The 25,332-nt window shown below is 43.9% G+C and overlaps 1 protein-coding gene across 4 annotated transcripts in view; it reads left to right on the top strand.

Annotated features, from left to right (window-relative positions):
* The window catches only part of SHISA6 (shisa family member 6), a 1,483,380-nt gene that overhangs the window by 398,640 nt on the left and 1,059,408 nt on the right, over positions 1 to 25,332 (top strand). For 3 of the 4 annotated variants that reach the window (XM_069654523.1, XM_069654521.1, XM_069654520.1), the window contains exons 4-5: positions 732 to 797; positions 8,016 to 8,111. In XM_069654523.1, the coding sequence (XP_069510624.1) occupies positions 732 to 797; positions 8,016 to 8,111 (162 nt within the window). The remainder of the gene's footprint in view (positions 1 to 731; positions 798 to 8,015; positions 8,112 to 25,332) is intronic. The other variant, XM_069654522.1, reaches the window with a different exon arrangement.

Here is a 25,332-nt window from a genome sequence, read left to right as displayed (position 1 = left end):
TGGTTATAGCAATGCAAAAATACTCCCACAAGGAATGCTGGCAATTGAATTTGAATGTCCCATCATGTTTGCTGAAAAGCTACCTTCCTATTTCTGTTAACATTTAAAGTCAGCATGTTTGGTTGATCTCTTAGTATTAGTCACCATTATGTGTCTGAACCAGTGGATTATATGGATGACTCGCTCACCCAAGTGACCAAACTGAGCAAACCCACAAGCACTGCCAAGTGGCAAGAAGGTGACATGGTGGCAGCTACATACACACATGCGATCAGTGTTGAATTTATTCATAAATAAACACGTGAGGCGAATTTTCCCTGACATGCCTAGACACTGTTTAATAAAGGTTTACGAAGCAATACAGTAGGTTCATCACGGTGTCAGGCTAGACTGGAATCAGAGAACGCTGCACGCTACTGAGCAGGTCATGTGATTTAACCGACGCTTCACATTATACGTTAATGCCTCGACGCACTTCAAGAGGACGTTGCTCCTATGAACTATCTAATTATATCTGGCCCTCAATTCATCTGGCTGGGAAGGATGAAAGACAGTGCGTGCCGTGCTGGGATTTACAGCTGGGAAGCTCCCGGCTCCCGATGTGCTATGAACAATTAACACCACGTCTTGCTGTATATGTCACGTCTTGCTGTATATGTACTGCGACCGTCCTTTCAACTTAGCCATGCTGTTTTGTAATGTCAATCCTGGGTTTAATTTCTCTTTTTCAGTGGCTCGACGTTCCTCGGACGTGCCGGTGAGCATGGAGAAATCTGCTCACGCTACTAGCGTGCTAGGTATGCTCCCGGAAGCTTTCCTGTTGTACTGACTGTACCAGTGGTTGAACGTTTCGCTCTCTCTTGGCTTCTTCGTACACGTGGTGTGCATTTGCTGTCTCTATGTGTCTTCATCGGCTGTAACGCCAGGCGGAGAAGTCCGGCCTCAGCTAGTCAGGAATTTACAGGCCCATGAAATCCTAATTGTTTTTATATGTGATAAATCTCCCTTTTCCTCCCTGGTGATAAAACATTTTGGTTGTCCTTTGCGAATAAGTCCTTTTGTCAGTGGCTATAATTTAGTGCAAGGCAAGCAGGCAGTAACGCCGCTGGTGAGAAGTAGTGGCGGCCGCACTGCAGTTTCAGAGGTTTTTTTTTCAAGAAAGGATAGATTCAGTCTCGCGGAGAGGAGAGGAGTTGCCACGAAAGCTGTTGTTCACTGCTAAGCTCATAACCGTATTATGGTTGTAGGGAGCAAGGGACCTCAGGGTCTGGGTGCTGTCAATAAATGCAATAAATAAACAAATAAATAAAGGGAGAGGTGTGGGAGTGTCATGAAATTGTGGTCTGGTAGGATATGTATAGAATCCGTCATCCAGTAGAGAAGAGAAGCGGTGTAACAACGAACACTGCTAAGTACTGCAATTTGCATGTGCGGTGGGGCGAGGAGAGACCTGTGGATCACCAAGAAGGGGCGGCAGAACACAGGTATTATACGTATGGTTGCAGGGAGCAAGAGAGAGTTGCAGGAGTGCCACACTACTAGGTTTCATTTGATTGTTTTCTGGTAGGCAACACATGATACGGAGTGCCACAAGAGGGGTAAAGGGATGGAAACAGCAAACACATGCCACGCGATGTACCAGTCTCATCTGACTACTCGTCGCACCCGTGTACTGCTCAACCAGGAGGTCAGTTCAGTAGGGACGGTAGGGTGCACATACAACATTACACAGTCACTCTCTTTGCATGCAGTGCTAGATGCATGGCAACACAATGACCTGACTCTGTCAGAGATTCCTCAAGGTTCATTTGTGTTGTCTATGACACAATCACAAATCTACAATGGAAAATAATTGAAAAAAAATACATAATTCTCTAGTGCTTAAAAAGAAAGCATAGAACGCAGCAGGTGGTATGCTCACATGGTGTTAGAACATTGAAATGACATAAGTGACACAAGATTACATGTGTCCCTTTTTGGAGCTTTTCTTCTAATTGCACAGAGACCCAAGACACATGATATGATATGATAGTTTATTTATATAGAGCCTATACACAATGGGGGTCATTACGAGTTTGGAGGCAGCCATGGTGCTATTAGCGCCATGGCTGCCTCCAAACTCGTATCCCGGTTCCTTGAATGAGGACTTACTGGGTCCGCTAAGGGACCTCGTAATGTGGCGGTAAGGGGTTAACGGCACCGGCATCCTTAACGGCGCCATTAACCCTTTACCGCCAGCCTCGTAAAGAGGCCCAATGTGTTTCAAAGCTCTTCAAGGCAAGGGAGGGAACAAGGGAAAATACAATGACATTCTTACAGGCCATGAACAGTAAGGATGTGAAATTAACTATCGTACTTGGCCTGACGACATTTCAGATAGTGCAAGAGTTAACACATTGGGGGAGAGTGGGAAGGAAATGGAAACAGACAGGCAACTACTGTACTAGGCCTGACAAAATGTCTGGTAGAGCCAGAGAAAACAAAAGGTGAGGGAGAGGGGAGAAGAAAGGGAGGGGAGGAACAAAACAAGCAACTATCGTACTAGGCCTGATGACATTTCAGATAGTGCTGATGGGGTGGGGGGAGAAATAAACAAGTAAGGGGGGGATAGGAAAAGGGAGAAAGGGAGAGGAGGATAGAACAGAGAATAAGCAGTCAAAAAGAGTGCAGAAGCAAGAAGGGAGAGCGAATACAATTGCAGAAGTCAGTAGTAACGCATAATGTTACAAGCCAGGATAGAAGATGAAGATGGGAACAGCATGATTCAGGGCCACCATGAGAAAGGGTGGTGCACTGTGAATCAATGAAGTCCATAAAAGTCAAATCCAGCATTGGCCACACTACAGTTGCCCCAAAATAAGATGCACTACAGGAGGTGTCTCCGAGATAACATGTACTAAAGAAAGTATTTCTCCAGAGATGATGTGCCGATGTAGGTATTTTTCAAGATAAGATTCACTAAAGGAGGTGCCGTAGTGATGCACTAAAGGAGGTCCCGTAGAGATAAGATGTACTAAAGGAGGTGCCGTAGAGATAAGATTCACTAAAGGAGGTGCCGTACAGATAAGATGCTCTAAAGGAGGTGCCTTAGAGATAAGATGCACTAAAGGAGGTGCAGTAGAGATAAGATTCACTAAAGGAAGTGCTGTACAGATAAGATGCACTAAAGGAGGTGCCGTAGAGATTAGATGCACTAAAGGAGGTGACCAGAGATAACATTCACTAAAGGAGGTGCTGTAGAGATAAGATTCACTAAAGGAGGTGCCGTAGAGGTAAGATGCACTAAAGGAGGTGCAGCAGAGATAAGATTCACTAAAGGAGGTGCTGTATAGATAAGATGCACTGAAGGAGGTGTCGTAGAGATAAGATGCACTAAAGGAGGTGCTGTAGCGATACGATCACTAAAGGAGGTGACCAGAGCTAAGATTCACTAAAGGAGATGCTGTAGAGATAAGATGCACTAAAGGAGGTGACATAGAGATAAGATGCACTAAAGAAGGTATCTCTGAGATAGCATGTACTAAATAAAGTTTTCCCTCGAGATGATGTATCGACGGAGGTGTTTATCAAGATAAGATTTACCATAGTAGGGGCCCCCAAAACAAAATGCACTAAAGGGGGTGTCTCCCAGATAAAATGTACTAAAAAGATATTTCTCCAGAGAAGATATACTAAAGGAAGTGTTTTTCCAGGTAAGATTCACTCAATGCTGTATTCCCCCTGTAAGGCCTCTCTTTACTCCATAGTTGTGTTATATAATTGTATGAGCCTCCTTCTTGGAGCTATCGTTCTGCGTAGGATAATGTTCTATAGTGTGTTCTTGTGTGTGCTGCGCGCAAGCAGCCTGTGCATTTCTCTAAATATGGCCTGCACTGCTCGCCGGTTACATGTCTAGCTACATGTCTGAATGTGCTAACTATAGTGTGAAATTGCTTCTGTTAGCTTTATATGTATCTTGAGCATACGCACATTTGTACAGTCTGTCTCTGATATGTGTGTGTTAAGAGTCCAAGCAGCAGGCCGGCCTCCCTACCTGCTTCAAAGCAGAGTCTTCAATGTTTTTTTATTTTTTATTGCTGCACTGGTTGGAATGACTTATGTTCACCTAATTTTGTCGGGTACATCTGGCCCCAGTTGATCAATTCCCTGCCACTTAAGATTCAATTGAGTTCCTCCTTTTGGACAACTAACATGTGCATGTTCCTCTTTCCACCGTATGTCTTACATGGCATATCCCGATGTAAATGTTAGTTTGGGATCACTAGCTTTCACACTACACACTAGTCACAACAATGGGAGGTGATGACTACCCTAAAATGCACAAAAGAGAGTGGTGCATGTGGTGCTAAAAGTGTCCAAAGCGAACATCAGCGTCTGATCATATTGCATTGCTTGCAATCCTTCTAAAGGAGCTGGAGATTAAAATTCACCCGTCCGCTTTATACAACACAGTACGGTAAGTGGTGTTTTATCGAAAGAACAATCAGAAATGCCTGTTTCAGTCTTTAGTTGTGAAGTCGAGAAGAAAAATAGCAGTAACGAAACAATGTATAACACTCTTACAATTTCTTCAATGGGCACACATTTTAAAGATGGTCCACACGGGAGTTTCACCTGTATATGGGTGATGCTATGGAACCATGGCTGCTTTTGATATGCAGTCATCCAAACACACTCCCTTTCTCAGGCAGAGCACAGGCTGTGATGCTGCTAGTTGTGTCCCAACCAGACAAATAAACAGTGTATTTCCTGAGCTTTGGGCATTTTGAACATGTCACTCTTGCACGACATCCACCATCTGGCTGACATTCAGCGCCCCCTCCCCCCTCACCTATGCTCCATCCAGGTTGCAGATTAAAGAAAAAAAAAAGAAAACAATGTCAGTGTCATCTGGAAGGCCAACTGGGCCCTCTACATTCTCGGTCCTAGTTTCTCGGTAGCCATACTACATCAATAGTGCGCAACATGTGTTATGCCCATCCTTAGTGCTCGTGACCATCACATTTAGAGGAAATGACACCCCTCCTTCCACTCTAGGCATGTAAACTGTGGAACGTCCTGCCACTTGGACTCATATCGGTGAAACACACACCTGTCTTCGGGGACCACGTAAAAACCCACCTATGTCTACTCTAGGCTCTGCCTCTTCTACTGTGTAATTTGCCAGTCCCTTGTGGGTAGTGGGCTCTCTACTGAAACTCTCATCTAGAATACCATAATACGCATGTTGCTTATTGTGTCTCCTGAGGAGACTAGTGTCTCTTGTGGAATGCAGAGGTAGAGGTTGGCATGTGTTTTCTGTTTAAATTCAGGAGAGGCTGTTGAGGGCATGGTCGATAGTAAGCCCATCCCTATATTCAGCATATTCAACTGATCAGTACATGTTGGCACCAATGAAACCTTAGAAGATGTGCCTCCCTTCCTACCTACCTATTTATCAAGTAGGAATCTGACGGGCATATGCCATAGAAAAGCAAACTTACAGTATTGTCAAACTGGCATTGGTGGTTTAGAAGAGGATTACCATATTTTCAGTAAAATGCTGATGATGATGGAGTGTGCCAGGCATCCCTTGCTCAACAGGGGCTGTTGTAAGAATGGGTTCATCTCAGCGACCGTCCTATCCCCTCCACCAGCCTTTTAGGGTACACGCGTGGGAGAATGCAGATATCATGGCCTGAAGAGCAGTAATGGAATGGGACCCTTTCATAGTCCCATCCTATGGACTTTCCCGCATTAGGGCAATCAAGATTGACCCCCCTTAACACCGAGCTTGGATAAAGAACAACACTATATCTGATGAGATGGCCAAGGCTGCGGCGTTGTAAATAACACAAAAATCCTTCCCAACAATATGACAACAATTAAATCAAGGTAACAGAAGGGCTACATAGTAAAATAAACAATACCATTTTGCTCTGCAATGGTCCGGCACCAGGGCACTGCACACACTAAGCATATATCTGAAAACCGTCTGAAGGCACATTGTATGGAAGGGCGCATGGAGGTAAGGGCATAGAAACATACATGGTGGTACAGGTTTCCAGTGCTTGAATGGCCAACCAGCACTAGGACATGCTCCCCTTTGGAGAACCAGACCCCCAGTGCACTTTATTAACGGTTAATAGTGTGCCTGTGTATGTAAGTGCACACATCGTACATACATTGCTCTAATTTCCTCTACGTTTATAAGTGTCTTCTATGATTCATATGTCACCGGAAGCAGGATTGTTGCTGTTGCCTTATCACTGCCCCTGCTTTCCCTATCTGTATATGGTCTTCATCTATTCCGCACAGTGATCAGTATTTTGACATCCACCCAGAACAACCCCTCCCAATACTGTGTGGTCGCCCCATAGTCTCAAACCTTTCTGGAGGGGTACATGTGCTAGACATAGGGCCTCATTACACGGTAGGAGGTAACCATGCCGCTATTAGTGGCATGGCTATTCCCTTACTGCATACCAGGTCCGGTTAGGCGGTATGGGGACTTACCAGATCATTCCGACCCTGGAGGGCTCGGTAAGTCCCCAAGCCAAATACCATTCCCCATTCCCATTCGAGCCCCCATAGGGCTCAATGGGAATGGGGAAGGAGCTAATAATGGTACCCCAATTTGCGGTACCGTTATTAGCTCCGAAGTCCCTTAGCGTGTCCCGTCCTTAACACCTGGTCAGACCAGGCGTTAAGGATGGGACCCGCTGAGGGACCTCGTGGTAAGGCGCTAAGGGATTACCGGCACCGGTGCCCTAACCGGTGCCGGTAATCCCTAGCGCCTACCGTGTAATGAGGCCCATATTCTTTTTTGTCAGTGGGCCTCATTATAACTCAGGCGGTCCAGAAATAACAGTGGCGGTAAACCCGCCGCCACCGTTGTTTCCGGACTGCCTAATCCCGACTCCTGCAGGCGGGAGGTGATGATGTTCCCGCCCTGGCGGGTTTAACACCACCCGCCTGCAGGCGGCCGAGGAAACACCGGCAGCATTACGAGATGCTGCCAGTGTTTCCATGATCCCCATTCCCATCGAGTCCCATAGGACACGATGGGAATGGGGATTAACACCATTCCGCCTCCGTGATTATCGGAAAACCGGGGTTGTAAAGCCCCGGTAATTCCGGGAATCACGGAGGCAGAATGGTAATACGAGTCTGGCGGTAACCAGGCGGTTTTACCGCCTGGTTACCGCCGGATTCGTAATGAGGCCCAGTATCTCCTATCACCGTGCCAGATTCCGCATTTTGCCAGAAGGCCTCGCCATTGTGCCATACTGCTACATATCTTTGTGAGAATATCACATAACTATGATAAATCTGGGCAATACATCATTATTTTGCAAGAATACCCGCCACAGTGCCAGGATATTCTACAACTATGTCAGGATACCCTTTCACCATATCAGAACCCACCACCTATATACGAATACCCCATGCTTGTAATATAGCCAAGTGATAGTTCATCACCACTTTGGCAGAAGGCACCATCACTGTTCTAGAATACCCCAGCCAGCATACAAGATACCCCATCTGTATCGACAATAGTCCTTAAATATAGTGGAAGCATGCCGTACTTCCACCACTTTGACATAAAACCCCTCTCTGTAGCAGAATACCCCACAATGGGTCAGAATACACCACTTTGCACCAGAATACCCCATCGCCATGGCAACAAATGAATGCATTTCTCCCTCAGAGCATCCACTGGAAGCAAATGTTTACACTGTAGACAACATTGCACTATTGCTTTCCACGAGCGCCTCTTGTATTCTTGTATACTCTGAGATCCGCTGCATTTTGTGATTGTGGTACTTAAGGAATTACACTGCAGAAAGATGTCTACACAAATCTCTACAAGGCTCTACCCACAAATCTGCCAGCTCACACCTGATACGAGCAATTTAGATGGGGGGTGGGGATCGATAGAATGAGCCAGGTTATTTGTTCTACAGAATGTTAGACCTATAATCATACAGTTCAATGGAGCCCTTACTAAATAAATATTGTGGATTTTTCATCAGGACACTATGGAAAGGATATATACCAAGGTGGAGGGCCGGACCTGCATAATTTCATCTCTTCGGGATTCGTCACGCTGGGCCGAGGACATCTGAAGGGTACAGTGCCACACATTTCTTCTACTAAAGATGTCTGCTCTCTGAAACTGATATGTATGTGGCTTTTTTAAATAATGGAGGCTGATGCACTAGAAGCTGGGCTTCTGATGTGGATGGGATGATGGGATTGGAATGGCGCCAGCGGACGTGTGATGTGATACTGCCACGCAGTAAGCTCTGCGGCTGAGTGTCATGCAGAATGATACTGACCGCATTCCTGCATTGCCACAGGACTTGACTAGTGTTAAAGATACTTGTAAAGGTGGTATTGTGCACTGATCCCTCTGCTGTGTGTCACTGGTGGACCTCAAATCTATGTCCGGAGTCAGATGTCCGGGACCGTGTAAGGTTACCTTATGTTTTTCCTGCATGACGCATAGTTCTTGGATAGAAACATGATGTGACATAGCTTTTGAAATGAACCAAGACATTGGGGGGCATTACGAGTGCGGTGGTAAGGAGTTAACGGCGCTGGTAAAGGTGCCAGAGCCATCAACCCCTTATCGCTGCATTACAAGGTCCTTTAGCAGGTCCCGCCTGGTAATACCAGGCACTCTTAGCGGGACCCGCTAAAGGACCAGCATGCTAACAACGGGCCCGTAATTAACGGGCCCGTTGTTAGAATGGTATCCATTCCCATTGAGCCCTATGGGGGCTCGAATGGGAATGGGGATGGGTTCCCTGAATGGGGACATACCGGGTCCTTCAAGGTTGGAATGGCCCGGTAATTCCCCATTCGAGGAACCCGGACCCGGTATGCGGTATGGCAGTATCCATGGCGCTAATAGCACCATGGCTACCTCCAACCTCGTAATGACCCCATTGTCATGAGTGAGGGGGGATTATGAGACTGAGGAAGATGTAAAATTCCCAAAAACCTAGACAGACAGAAAGAAAGGAGGCCAGGTGAGATGGTCGATAGCAGGTTGGCTGGGTAGGCAGAAGGATGGACAAGGAGAGACGGGTAGAGAACAAGGCAGATGGATGACAGACAGGGATTCAGACACACACAGGGCCTCATTACGAGTTTGGAGGCAGCCATGCCCTTAATAAGCCATGTACATTAATAAGGGCATGGCTGACTCCAAACTCGGGTCCGAATCCGTTGTCCCTGAATGGGGAAATACCAGGCCATTCCGACTTTGGAGGGCCCAGTATTTCCCCATTCAGGGAACCCGAACCACCCCCATTCCCATTTGAGCCCCCATAGGGCTCAATGGGAATGGGGAGCATGCTAACAATGGGCCAGTTAATGACGGGCCCGTTGTTAGCATGCTGGTCTCGCGAGGGGACCCCGTAATGAGGCGGTACGGGGTTAACAGCGCGGACACCTTTACCAGCGCCGTTAACCCCTTACCACCTCACTTGCAATGAGGCCCACATACTTTGAGGAAGTGATCGATCCACAGAGTTAGACATGCTGAAAGAGACTAACAGAAAATACTGTGTGACAGACAGATGGATAGACACCTTGGCAAATGCCACAAAACTGTTCAGATATCCGTGGTGCATTACAAAATGTGAAAAAAGTATCATTACAGTTTGACATATTTGAAAATGCCAAGCTGTGAAGCATAGCCTCGAAACCAACAATGCCTTGAAATCAATCGTAAATGCGTTGTTAACCTTTCTGTTCTCTGGTGTGAATTGTTTTAATATGGTACATACCCCAAGGTATTCTGGGTCTGGTTGATCTGGTGAGTTTGCGGCAGTACCTAATGAATATAGTAATGTTCTTTGTTTTGGCATACACTCTACCTGACTGGGAATGGTTGTTTACTGCTGTATTCCACAACAGATACGATAAACATGAAAATGATACAAATAAAACTTGTATGAAGCGAAACTGTATACATGCTATTGTTTGCCCAATGGTAAGAGCAGAGTGATGTACTGTGGAAGTAGGTTTGGTTCAAAGTATAAGAACATTGAAGCCCATTGCGACTCTCATTACATGATGTGGTGGACATTTGCTGCTGCTGTAATGCGCTGTTGTAATTATGTGTAATGGTGGTAATAACAGGAAGCCTGGAGTAGCACACTGCAAGCTCCCATCTCTGGTCGCCTCATGTCATGTTTCATAATTACTGCAGAAGCCCAAAGGATGGTCGATTGTATTGCTTGTGATTTTGCATCTTTAAACCAAAGTGGATCATTCATGCTGGTGGGTCCACAGCTTGGTAAACTAGCATTTCGTGTGGGAGTTCTTCAGCACTGACTGCTGTGTGATGCGGAACCAGGGATATCTTATAAAGAAGGCCACATCTTTACTTGGTCGACTATAAGCATTGATTGGGAGCAATATTGCACCCTGTCGCTTGCATTACTGTAAATGCCTATACACCTATACACCTATACACCTATACACCTATACGCAAAATGGACTGGATCACACTATAAACCCAGCGTACTGTGAAGCATGGAGCTGCCGCACAGGGATGATAATGCACCATTGCACAGTCCTACTCCGTTGCTCTGTAGTTTGCCATGTCCTACTTATCATCCTCCCATGTTGAAGCATGATGTCGGCTATCAGCGCAGACTCATGTCTGCTCTTCAGAAGGGAAGAAGTGTGACTCTTGTCTGCAGAGTACATTAGAGAACCTACTTGTTACTTACTTGCAAACCCAATTATAAAGTCATTTTTTTAGGAGAAAACCTCTGTTTGAACCTCCACTGACATCAAAGAGGATTTAGAAAAAAATTGTAATTCTTCAGCTGTAATACCAACTAACGGGCTTAGAAAATGTTATTGACACTCCGGCCACGGTCAAGGGACGGACCTAACACAGACGTGTGCTCATTTGCTGTCTGTGGCTATTGGAGCCTAGTGCAATAAAAACAAACAAACGCTTTTATAAACAAAAAAATGAACTGTGCAATTATTGGTTGTGTCTACATGATTGTGGTGCATGTGTAGCTTCTCCTGTGTCTTTCAAGACGGATTCCTAGCACCTCATCCGAGCAAATAACACGGCTGGAAAGAACTCAGACAGCAACCAGCTGGCCAACTAAGAGGACCCACTGGGCCTCATTCCGAGTTTGGAGGCAGCATGGCTGCCTCCAAACTCGGGTCCGGGTCCGTGGTGTCGGAATGGGGACTTACCGGGACATTCTGACCTATGCTGACCAGGTAAGTCCCCATTTCGATAACCATTCCCCATTCCCATTTGAGCCCGCATAGGGCTCAAATGGGAATGGGGAAGGAGCTAATAACGGGCCGCAAATTGTGGGCCCGTTATTAGCTCCATGGTCCCTTGATGGGTCCTGCTAAGACAGGCTGGTAAAACCAGCCGGTTCCTGGTGGGACCCGCTAAGGGACCTTGTAATAAGGCAGTAGGGGGTTAACGGCACCGGCATCCTTACCGGTGCCGTTAACCCCCTACCGCCAGGGTCAGAATGACCCATGTTCTGATGTCATTGATTATCACGTATATCCCCGAATTCAAATTTAAAAGAAACACTTGTTACTGTTGGAATGCTTTTTGAACTGCAGTCTTTACCCCATTCCTTGACTCTATACATTTCACAATGTGTGCTGCGTTTCCAATGTTCATAGCATGTACGTTTGAGTTTTGTTTCCTGCGACCATGGTTGGCCGTGTGGTTCATTGGGTGAGCGCAGGGTATTAGGAATTACATGACAGAGGGTTTTAATAGCATTCACTTTAGTCAAACTGAGTGTGAAGGGATATTCAAGTGAAGAATAGCCTGCAATTGCAGAAGGCAGATGCCCGTATTCTTCAATGGCCCTACCGATAAGATTACACTGATGTGTGTCTGCTGAAATGTGCTGGGTTTGCCACATAGAATGCAAGATCACTTTTGAAACATTCGGCATGTGTATGTGCTAATCAGGAAATGAATCAAGAGAGGTCCCCTTGCTTCATACACAGATAAGAGATGGGACTAGAAGCCACAGGAGAAATGAGGAGACTGGATCAGTATAACCTTCTCCAACTGTTAAGCCACTTGTCTGGTAAACATTTCACAGTTCCAGGAAGTCATCAAGATATCCCCCTTCATGCTGTCTGTGTGTTGACTTCTAAGTGTCTACCAAAATGCAAGCATGCCTTTGTTAGTTTAACACGATGCGTGGAACGTAAATCATGACAGGGATAGATAAGGCATGACACACATGAGCCATACATGTTATGCAAACATACATCATCATCACATTATAAAAAGGCATAAAAGCAAAATATCCGAATGTTTGATTCTTTAAAAGTAACACACTGCATCTGGTTACAGGTAAAGAGCTGCAAACGTGTACCAATGTATTGTGTTAACTACAACTGCACCCCTGCGAGAGGTTTGAGGAGAACAACGACATATGACATGAAATCAATTAACATATGGATTGTTGTTATCATCTTGGTGTGTGGCTTCAGTTGTGTCCTCCTTATGTAAATAGGGTTTAAATCCCATGACTGAATGGACATAACCTACATTCTAATGAGTGATGGTCAAGGTTCTGAAATAAACATTATTTGTGTTACTGAGTTTCCCTTTTTTGATGGAAAGAAAATGTTTGGAGTTTTGGCTCACCTCACATTCTTACTGCAAATGTAGCAAAGTGTGGTTTCCTCTGGCTGATTCTTTAATATAGAAACCCAAAGTAAATGTTCATTTGCAGCTGACAAATACATTGTAATCTTTAAAAATAACAGCCACAAAAAGTAATGCAAACAAAAGTTGTGCAGAGAATGTTTTTTTGTATTTGCATTACTGTGAGAAATCTGCATGTCACCTTATTCACACAAAGGTGGCCTACACATTCTCAAGGGGCTGTGCTACAGCATATATACTTCACTGGTCAGCTCCTTTGCATATATTAGTCTTGGGAGCATTCATGATGCTCACTGTGCTGGGAATCTTCTTGTTTATGTGTTATGTGCTTTAGCCTAGGTACAGAGCTCATAATAATGCAATCCTACCTTACTAACTTGTATTTTTTTAAGGAATGTGAGAGACTAAAACATGAATGACTTACATGTGACTGAATCTGCCACAGCCCTGCTGACCTTTCTATGGCCATTGACCTGCATCTATTGACTCTCTCCAGCCATATAGGATTTTCAAATATTAATTTCTCTTATGAATTCACTGTATCGTAATGTTACAAAATGTAATTGTACACAATGTGTTGGCCACTGAATTATGAAAAGACAACCGAGACATTTCTGCCACGTGACTAACTGCTGATTGTATATGCAATTGTTCATTTTCCCACTTGAACTTACTAATTAGCTTCATTTCAGAACAGTGAAAGACTGAGTTATTCTTACCGAGAATCAAACCTGGGATCTGCAGAACACACACATATCTCTGGAGTATGTGCATTAATCAACTGAGATACCATACTACGTGGATAACATTCCAGATGCACAGCACTCCATTTCCTCTTGATAGCCCCCTTCACCCAGCCTCACCTGTTTCCACTCTTTTGCCTAACCTTGTTTCTTCCTTCCTGAGGTGTTTAAGTTATTATGTGGCTTTCCCCACAAATCATCCCAAACCTGCACAAATGTCTCTTGGACTTCCGTGAAGATAAATGGCTCTTAAAGATCATTTGGGCAGGAAGAAAAATCCACACGAAACCGAAAACCTACCCAAATCTCGCCAGAAGATTTGAAGGAGCCTTCAGATCACTTTTGAGAAACTTCTCCTAGGCGTACTGAACACCCAATATATCTCCTGCAGATGTTAAAATTGACTTAAAAACACATTGACTTCGACTAAGAGGGTACATAATCAGATATCTAAGAACTGATCATCTGATCATCACTGATTTTGCCCCCTTATGTATATTGTAAATGGTGGAGTGACTTATTGTTACATAGAGGGAGTTTTGCAATGTTGCAGACCATGCAGGGACACTGGGCCTCATTACAACCCAGGCGGTAAGTTCCCTACTTTACCACCATGGTGTAAACCTTGTTTACACCATGGTGGATGGCGGATTTACCGCCCCATTCCAAGGTGAGTGGGGCGGTAAATCCCCATTCCCCATTTACCCTTCACCATTCCCATTTTTGCCCCATAGGGCATAATGGGAGTGGGGAAGGCGCTAATTACGGCACCGTAAATTACGGTGCCGTAATTAGCACCAAGGCCGGTTAGCGCCTTGCATTTTAACGCCTGCTAAAAGCAGGCGTTAAAATGATAATCAGGCGTTAAGGGTTAACGGCGCCGACGGCGCCGTTAAACCCTTAACACCTGGGTTGTAATGAGGCCCACTGTGGTTGTAGTAAGTAAGCATGCACCCTGTTTTGTGCTCCTAAAGAACACATTGCATACCATCCCGGTGTCAATGATATCTATGTTCCACTAGAGCACACCATCACAGAATTACGGCAATCATGAGGGGAGTGGAAGATATCTGTTGGAAGGACAGTCCCATATGCTGGCCCAAAGAGGAAGGCAGGACATTTTACTGGTTCTCTGGCCAGGAAAGAGAGTTGGGACAAATTAGGGGAAGGAAAACCACTGATGGTATGTGTTGCATTTCCATGCAGCCAGCATTCCCTATCTCAGCCTGGTCTCTATAAGAAATAGATGTTTCCCTCAAACATTCAGGGCCAAGCCACTGGCACCTGGCCAAGTCTTGGAGTCATGTAAAAACCCCCATAGATAGGAGACACAAGCAATACAAGCAACCTCAATGAATTTAATGGATGACGCTCTGAATAAGATATCATCATTTTTTGGCAGGGTCAGTCAAATGCATTATCTTGCTGGTCATTAGTTAAGCCATTAAACAACCAAACAACTGCTTAGCATACAGAGAAGAATACATTTTTAAGGAGCTTTTTAATAGACAACCATTCAATATGTGTGTTTTATTTTCAATAAACAAACCATATCCTAATGAAATCCTATGATTTTTTTGTGACATGTTTGTCCCAATAAAATGCTAGTGCTCCATTTTGAATACATGTACTAATTAGTGCACAATTAACGCATCATTCCCTTTCACCTGGCAGCCGTTTTTACAATGAAATGTTACCATGTGTATTCCTTAAATACCAAACATGCAAGGTTCTTACATTTAAGAGTGAATGGTGAGAGCGTCAATGCATGGAGGTATCTTAGCTAGGGACCCCCTTAGCTACCGATCAGCCTGAATGGCCTGTTCTATTTGTGGGAAAGATGGGTGATACTATGGGCCCACTCCCTTGAGGGCACATGTCCCTTGACATTTGTTATATAGATGATTTGTGTAACAGTAATCCCGTCTTAAATTCCATTGGGTGAATGACAATCAGCTAAGAGCCATTCAAGTCCATGCATTCCTGTATTGTAATGTCCCTGGAAACCCATGACAATCATTTGCTAACTACAAAACCAGTTGCTTTACTACACTTTTAAAGGAATTGTGGTTCAGTTTTAAACTATATTTAATTTTTATTAGGTAAATTTAAAACATGTTTTTAATGAACTATTAGATTTGGAATTCGCATGCTAAATGATTTCAGAAAAGAGTAACCGTGGGCAGCTGTTTTACGTTTGTAGGAGTATGTTTAAAAGATCAAGGAGATCATTTGTGAGCCTCCTGTAGTTTGACTGTGTGGACCCGTTACCTCTGCACCTTCATGTACACCAGTCCCCGCCGACAAATATATGCCATTTGTCTGGTGAAGTCCAAATGGTGAGAGCAAAAGGCGAGGGAAATATGTGTCATACATACACGCTTGTACACTGCCACTTTTGCACTTCCCCATGCAAATTGAGTAAACGCTGCCTGCCAGGGCATGCAGGGTTTGCAATGGATCCCTATGTCGCCTGCTTTCTGCTGGTGCCAAAAGATGGCAGACTCGATGTGAAACCCCAGCATTTACGACTGCATGAAAATCCATGCTAGCACAAATGCTGTAGTATCAGTAAAGTGTAGAGGAAGGAAGTGGTGGAAAGGTAAGTTACGCTCCACTGACCTTTCCACCATACAAATCAAGGAAAATTGGTCATACCGCCACAAAAATGCATAAAAGCTTGTATGAGAATGAATACACACATTCCTTGTGCTATTCTATCTCGTGGCATAGGTATGCCACCTATTCAAAATTAGCACTTGGATGCTATTATTAACCTCCCTTCATCGAATCAAAATGATTGGATTGCAGGCAATAACTACTGCATTCCAAATGGTTTGAGTTAAGAAGCAGACATTGACATAGCAAAAAGCTTTTCTATTCAGTCTAGAAACTTTTGGGGATCTATGTTTTGCACTGCCCCTTCAACGTGACGGGCAAAGTCGGATTCGTGCACCAAAATGAAAGCCAAAACATAAAGAAGATGCTTTCACTTTGGGATTGAAAAACTGTTTACATTTCGATCACACCTAAGGGATGGTCACGTTAGAATTGCTTCAGTTCAACCAAGCTTCCAATTGGAATGCTTACCTTATAAACATAAGCTTGTTATTTAAACACTCCAAATTAAAGCCATATTTAATTTACAACATATTCTCTTAATACTTAAACTTACAATGGTTGCTTAACCACCACAGCCCCAACACCTATACCATTGCCTTATAGACCACAAGAGGGTTCCTCCTGATTTGCGACAATGACCCTACCCCAATGTAAGGTCTGTGTATCCACTTTGCACTGTAATTTGGGTACGTCGCATTATGGGACAATAATGGCCCCACCCTTGGTCTATAAAACGTTATTTGTTTGGCTTATGATGTGAATCATGTAATAATGTATATTATGCTTAATGTTCGTTCATTTGGATGGGGGTCTGTACAGGATTGTTTTGATGGAAATAGAGGATTGCAATGAACCTGCCATCTTCTGCAAGGGCGGGTTTGTCACCCACAATTGCAGGTTTGCATTATAAGTATTTAAAAATGCATGCAGAATAATCATCTAATGCATTCCTTACCATACTGTCATTGCTGGCGAAGAGCCGACAACGGCAAATGTGATTAACGCTGTATGACATTGCAGCTGGTTCCAGCCTTCTTTGTTGCATGGCATTTATAAAACATCTAAATGAGTCTGATGTTATAGGGAAGGACGGCTCTGATGGTTGAAGTGTGGATGAGCCACAAAAAAACATAACTGTGCTTGCAAATCCTGTCATCAGCTCCATTCCTATCTGTAGGGTGACCCTGACCTGCTGACAGTCATTTTTGCCACTCTTCACTTCAGTTCATCGACTTTAATTGGGTATTAGCGTAGACAGTGTACTCTTTGGGACATAAAGCTTCCCAGTTTCCAGCGCTCTGCAAACTGTGATTTTTAATATGCGATAAATATTCTACCATGGATAGCCCGTGAATGCAAGTGTGATTAGAGCAAACATGGATGACCTATCAGAGCAAACTCTGTTCTGGCAGCAGCCATTTTCTAATCACAGCGCATGTGTTTAGTTTGGTGTTGTACCGCTTTTGTTGAAGCCAGCAGTGCTTTTGTTCAGGCAAGGATCCTGTGTCAGCCTTGATGCCATGAGGTGCTGCAACCGATTCTGCAAAGGTATCGTCCAATAGACGGCTGTTTAGAGGAAAGGACTATTCAAACACAGACGGAAAGAGGAGCATTCCCTGAGAGATATGGGGACTGATGGAAGACTGTCTCTGGGCAATTCCTATTCTCTGCTGGACCTTGTGATGAGGCCCACCTCTTGATTGCTTATGCTTTCACTGGATTTGAACACAATTGCATGCACATTCAAGGTGATACTTTTCCTGGTAAAATGGAAGCCTGGACAAGAGTATGATATTCCTGCGGAGGAACAAATGCCTAGCTAATGCTGCTCCACGCTATGTGTCCAACCTGATCTCCAAAATTCAATCATCCAGACCTACCCGTTCAGCTTACAAATGGCAACTGAACTCACCAAGATTTAAAAGACAGAAAGCAGATGGATCTAGTTTCCCTGTTCTCGCAGCAAACTATTGGAATGCCATGCCCTCTGAACTCAGGACAGACCCGTCTCTATGGTCATTTCCGAAAATAAAAAAAACTTAAAACATGGCTTTTTAATCAGGATACTAAGAATCTAATAATCTCCTTTTAAGGAGTACTAAACCTACCCTATACTCCTGACTTACTGCATCCCAGACATACTCTACTTAACTAACTGCGTATTTACCCTGATTGACACCACACATGCATGTACTGTCTAACAGCTAGCATTCCAAATGTTACTGCCTTCTCAATATAAAGCACCCTGATGCCCAATGAACATCCACAATTGTTACTCTGTAACCTAGTTTCTTAATTTCAAGCACCCGGATGTCTGATGATCATATACAATTGTTAATGTATAACCAAGTATCTCACATGTAACCGTATTCTTAAGTCAAGCGCTCAGATGCCTGAGGGTTAGATGCGCTATACAAATGTAATAAATAAATAAATAAATACAGGTGTTCAAAGTCTTCTCTGATAGGGCAGTATACAGAGCTTCATGGAATATTAACTGGGAATCCCTTATGTGTTTATGCTTTGAAGTGTTTATATCAGCTCAGTCCTGCCACAGACTTGCACATGTTTTGCAGAAACAGCTGTTGTAGGCATAAAGGCATGGATGTCTTTGAACATTACATGTTTTGGTAACTGGGCCTCCCTTGTGTGTTTATGTTTTTAAAATGGTGATGCAACTCAGTCCTCTGAGTTGCACATTTTCTTTAGATACAGAGCTTTTATCTTTGTGCACCGTTTATTCGGTGGAATGCCATTTAGGTACATCATAAAATACAATACATGTAATACAATGTGAAAAAAATCTAAATATAAAGCACAATACTATAATACCTGCTATTCAATATTCCAAGCAAGAGTGTCACAGAACACTTAACCGACTCCTATCAATGGGAGTCTGTAAGAGGCTTCAATTCAACACTACAGCTAAGTCAATGCCTAGTCTGGGATACTGAATGGAAACCCTTATTGATATATCTTTATGTCCAGTTCATGCGTTCTGGATGACTACCCCTATATAACACCCCTCTCTTTGAATCCCCCTGACCCCACTGAGCCAAGAAGTAGTTCTGTTTTGCAAGTTAAAAGGTTTATTTGAGAATTTAAACAATATAGATATTTATCACACTTTATAATAAATTAATAATTGGATATCACACTGAATCTGAGCAGTAATCAATAATGGATAGTCTGGCACTAGCACACTTGTGAATAGGAACAGAAGAATAAGGTGTAGAGAATGCTTTATATAAGTTCAGATGGATGTAATGTTGAATGAAAATGCAATACAGAAAATACTCAATATGCGTTCAACAAAACAATGTAATCACTTTTCTCTGGCAATCCCCTCCCCCCTTTATGCAATGCAAGGACATGGAAGGAAAGCACACAGTTCTCAGAAATGCAATCAAATGTAATTCAGTTCACCCCAGCAAGCTTAGAGTACAGATCGGAGTTTTAAACACAGGCCCAATATGCTTTTACATGTGCTGGCAATGAAGTGAAAAATATGCTAAAATGCTTTTAATTCCCTCTAGAGGTTCAGGTTGAGTGGTGTCAAGTTAATATTAGTCCAGGCTCACTCTAGCAATGATTCAGGGATGGTTCTTAAGAGGCAAACAAATTTTTAGCAAGGAAAGCAAAGAATCTTCTGTTTTCACACATGGAGAAATTTGCAAATCGCGGCAAATTCGCGAGTGCGTTTTTCGCGATTGCGGCAACACTATAGGGAATCGGAATGCGGTTCTAGGTTCGTTGAAAAGCCACGATTCTAAGCTTTCAGAGGAAAGTTACTGCATGTCTCTAGGACAAATGGTCACGGAGATATGAGCGATATGGTAAAGGTCGTTTTTCAGATTTGAAATTTTAAAGTTCAAAAAGACAAGTGACAGCTAGCAACTAGAAAATGACAGGTGACAGCTTTGCAAATGACAGGTGACAGTTAGGAGGCAGTTCTACTTAGATTAAAATAGATTGAATTATATTATTTTAACTAAGAGATTGCTTCTGCACAGTTCTTCTAGGTACTCACACTATATTCTTGAATTAGAATGGGCCTCGCCACGGATCTGGTCAGGTTTTAGACTGGACTCTGGTCTGGTCTCTGCACTTCACAGTGATCTGGGTCAGCTCTCTGGTTCTGCTAACAGTGGTCTGGGTCAGCTCTGCTCTGCCTCTGGTTCTGGATATTGATAGATTTGAAGTCTGGATCTCTGGATGTGGATAGAATGAAGTCTCTATGTTGGCTCTCTGAAGGTTGATGGAGGTAAAGTATGGATTTTCCCGGCAGAGCGTCCCGCAGCAAATGGATTTGAAGGTCCCTATCTGTCCTGACTGTCTGCATTTATGTGTTTTGAAAATGGGTGGAGAGGCTAGCTTCCTAGGCCCTACCCCTCTCCACTTGTCATTGGCCACTTCATCCTCTTCCCCTTGATTGGGGGAATGAAATGAAGTGTCATCATGATGAGGTCTGTTTATGATACAGGGAACCCACCCCTGTCAAATTACACACAATCTATATTTTGACCCAAAATACATATTTCATAGCTACACAGTGGTTTGAAATTACATGCACCCATCATGCATTTACTGATGGTAGCCCCTGTTCAAATTCTGCTCTTCCTGGGGGCTTGCATTCAGAAATGGCAATATTTTTCACTTTTTGGTCAAGTTACCAATATCAGATTCTTACTCAAATTTACCCACATGTGTGCAAGGCATGCAGGCATTAATTGATGATGTATCAGACTTTTCACATGCAGACTTTTTAAGTAATACCCTCTTAACTGCTAGTTTTCCCCCAGATCATGCCGCCGGTTCTAAAAACCTCTTAAAATGTGGGCAGAAAAATCACAAGAATTATGGTATCATTTAAATAATTATGACAAGTCCGTACTATGAGTTATTCATCTTTTTCTAAAACCATATTCTGGCTACAGGGGTGTGTCTTTTCAGGTCACATGGTACAGAAACCAGTCTTTCCACTTTCTTCAAGCTCAGCCTCTGTCTCCAGTTTCTCCCCCTCCCAGTTTCTGCCAAGAGGAAGCCATTTTTATTACCCCTGCAATAAACCATCTGCCTGGGCCCTGGAAGGCCCATTGTTGAAGAGGAAGTCATTTATGGCCACTTCAATAAACCCTCTGCCTGGGTCCTATGTTTAGTCTCTAGCAGAGTCTTGATAATTCAATCAGAGAAGTGTCATATCCCTTTTGGTGGGAGCAGCAAAAGGCAGGTAGGCCTGGGAACACAGCTGTTGTGCAAGTCTCAACTCCTGTCGGGGGTAGCTGGTGGGCAGTATTCAGTTCCTTAAGCCAGGCCCCAGCTAATGTCACTTTTTGTTACCCAGTTTAAGTCAAGACAATGTTTACATATGCAGCTAGAATGCTGATTCTAAGTTCAAAACTATGACATTTAAACAATTGCAACCTATGTGACACTCAAAAGTAGGTCACTCATTTCTTTTAAACATTTAGATTTTTAGTGTCTTTCAGTCCAAATTTACTTAAACTGCTGAAATCCACAGCTCAGCCAGTCTTGTTATAAACCTTCAAGTCACTTCAGAATATAACTTTACATTGTATCCACCTCTCAGTAAGTCTTTCTTTGGCCTGCTTTGGGTTCATTTATTCAGTTTTACACTAAAAAGTCTGGTGGTTTTAAAACGCCGGCTTTCTGATAGTGGTGATTACTGGTACTGCAACCATTTTTGGGATTTAAGAAAATGAATTCCCCAAAATTCTAGGTTGCTTTTGGCAATCAGCATTGCCATTCCCAATGGTTTCAGACTACGGTGTGGGTAGTCCAATGGTGGTTTTAGGCAGAGTCCTTCTGTGCCCACAACATTGGCAAAAATGGTGGCAGCCTATTCTTCATGCCTTTCCCTGGGCATTTTCTGGGAAGCTCTGGCCATCATGATGTTTTTAATGCCAGTACTGCACAGTTGTTGAGGTAGGGCTCGGATGCATGGGTAAAAACATCCCACAAGTCAGAACAACACTACACAATATGTTTTCCTCCTCGGCCAAGCCCTGTGGATGTACCTGGTAATAAAGTAAACCACAGACATGCCATTAGATATTTTGCAAAGCTTCAAAGCTTCCCTAGCAGTTATAATGTGATGTACCAGGAACAATGGTTTCAAATACCTGACTCCTAACTCATTTAAGGTTTCACAGATTAGTATAAAGTGGGCCCTTGTTTCTACACCTTTACCACAAATTGGGCACTCAGAGCTACACTTCCCATCACAATTACTTGTGTTTTCTAGCACGGGCAAACGACCTAGGCGTAGCCTCATGTATAAGGCTGGGCATAAACTGGCTCCACTGTATTCAGGTATAGCTCCATACCCTGCAAAACGTTAAGCTCTAGGTAGCTTAGGCCAGATGCCAGGGATAATGAGATCATCCGTGCCCTTGTTAGTTTGTATCTATGTAAGGTAACCTTGACTCACCCTTTCGCGTCGTCCTCCAAAGTCAGCGGGTCTTGCTAATATGGAGATAAACCCAAGAGGGCAACCCATTTATTTACATGGACAAACCATTGAATCCTATGCCATCCCCCCCATGACATTACATGCTCTAATGCGTCGCAGTATTTTAATAGCTCTTGGTTTCCCCAAATCCGGCCAAAAATAAACTGGTCTAATACTTATTTAATTTAATATAATAGTATGGACTGTACTAGTTGGTGTGCTCTGGGGAAGAAACAAAATTGCTTTCAGAAATGTGTTCTCTGTAATTGTTGGGAGGGCATCGGGGGAGGGGGGGTGGCATCAACTTAGCCCCAAACTTCAGTGCTGTATAGTGTTTCTAGCTTAGCCTGCGCTTTGTATAGTTTGAGGGCCGGGCCTATTGCACCCCTTCCATGACTAGCATGGTAGGCTTTAAGGACCACACAATTTTTTTTACAATAGAGTGTTGGCTTTGGCAACCTGATTGACCCAACAACCCCTGCTTGAGAACCAAATCCCAAATTGTCATACCAGCCCACGTCTACTAGGATTTTACCCCCCACCTCCAGAATCAGTGGTTTGAGTCCTGTTGACTTTAATGTGAAAACCATAGCTTTAGTTTTTGAGGCATTTATCTCCAGCTTCAATTTACCACATTCGTCCACAAGGGTGGACAGGGCAAGATGCAGTCCCATAGGGGTAGTGGACAGTAGGACCATGTTGTCTGCAAAAAAAAAAAGACTGGGATACGGTCCCTCCCCAACCTTGGCGGATCCGTGCTCGCCACTGGCAGTCTCTCAATAATGCTGTTAATATACAAACAAAATATTACTGGGTCAAGGACGCATCCCTGTCGGACCACTCGGTCCACTCTGAAATATTCTGTGACTTTACCTCCCCTCCGACAGAGGACAGTTGCTGTGTTATCATTATACAAAAACTAGATTGCTCCCAAATGCTCGCTGGGGATATTTTTGGCACGCAATACTGCCTACATTGGATCTCTAGGGATGCTGTTGAACGCTGTTGAACGCTGCCCTAAGATATAAATTGGTATTTGCGATTCTCAGTTGTTTTTGGACCACTAAATCGAACCAGATGCACTAATCTACTGCACTTTTTCCTGCCTGGAACCGGGCCTGAACGCGACACAAATTGGTTCACTAGATGCTGCAGCCGCACCTTGCCGAATGTCTTTCCTGCAGCATCCAGCAAAGATACAGGTGTGTAATTTCCTGGATCTTCCTGGTCACCGTTTTAATATATGGGGACTATTCGCGGTAATGTCCAGGTTTTAGGGGCCTAATAACTCTGCATTACAGTGTTAAATTACATGGTTAGTACCGGGGTCCAGATTGCAAGCTTGCATTTCTAGAGGTCCACCGGTACCCCATCAGGTCCTGGTAACTTCCTTGCCTTCGGTGCTCTTATAGCCCTCTCCATTTTTGCCACTGTGAATGTTAGGTTACCAAGTACCCCCATCCAGTTTGAAGATCATACATGCATCCTCCACCTCAGATTGAGATAAATACAAACCTGCAAAGTGGGCATGCCACCTGGTGGGGCTTATACTTCTGGGGTCATTTACATCACCCTTTGTGTCCATATCCATAATAAGCTGCCAGAACCCAACTTGATCCCCACTCTGTGCACATTCAGTCTGGGTTCCCTACCTAGCATCTAAGTATTGAGACTTATTCCTGGCTGTGATCTCCTTATTTAGCATCCGTAATTGCTGTACGTAAGCTTTATCTACCAGGCCAGTGCCCCTCAGGCATATGACCAAGGGCCCGCATTGCTTCTCTGCACGCCCTGTCAAGCCGTAAATTAGATTATTTACCCTCCTGTCTTGTTCGCTTTACCAGCACAGTCAGGGATTCTCCTAGCGACTCAGCTAAAGTGAGATAACTCACACATTTACTTTCAAGAGAGGTACTTGTTTCACAAATGCACTCAAGCTGCACTATAATTTTACTGTACAAAGTGGAGCAAGATCATCCAGGTTCACGCTCGCCCACTTCATAGTGCCGCTGGTATTAGCATGAACCGTTGCGGGCACTGCCCTATCCACTGCCAGGTCCGGCTCGGGTGAAAGGTCTTTTAATTGGAGAACTATAGGCCTATGATCACTCTCTAGTCCCCCTAAAACCTCAAATCCTTCTATTATCTGCCAGTCCAATCCTGATACAAGAGCATAATCTATTATAGAGCGCCCGTTGGGGCCCCTGAAAGTATACCCTGACGGTTGATCAGCACCAAACGGGCCATTGCAGGATCTCAGTCCCACAGTCACACATTGTCCAATCTCCTAACAGTCTCTGAGGAGGCTGGCTGTAATCTTACTGGTGTATCAACAAATATTTCTGGAATACCCCAAGCCTCATCCTGGTCGTGCCAAAGTCCTTCCAGCAATTTAGGTGGTTCTAAGTGGGTGTTAAAATCCCCCATTGCATCAACACAATTCTTCCCACTGTCGTCTGGCACTCGCTGTTCTAAAATATCAGCGAGTGCCCAGACTGCGTTACTCCTGGCCTTACTATTAGGTTTATTATATTCATTGGAAAAAAGAGTCTACAACAAGTGGAAATGGTGACTTCCAAGGACAGCAGATCTCAGGATCTGTGTTTATCTGTGTTTATCTGTTTAGCTACCCAATTTCGTGATGTCTTTACCCCTACAAGAAATCCCCCTGCCGGTCTCCCTCTAGGACCCTGCTTGGGGTTGATCTCAAAAAGGGTATAGCCCCGTATCCTTATTTCCTCTGTGGCCCATGTCACCTGGAACATTATAATGACATACAAATCCAATGACTCCTCCCATTCATTGTCGATAAGGTG

This window comes from Ambystoma mexicanum, chromosome 3q (assembly GCF_040938575.1).
Source record: "Ambystoma mexicanum isolate Mex_15411 chromosome 3q, UKY_AmexF1_1, whole genome shotgun sequence".
Lineage (NCBI taxonomy): Eukaryota > Metazoa > Chordata > Amphibia > Caudata > Ambystomatidae > Ambystoma > Ambystoma mexicanum.
This window is presented reverse-complemented; position numbering and strand designations above follow the sequence as displayed.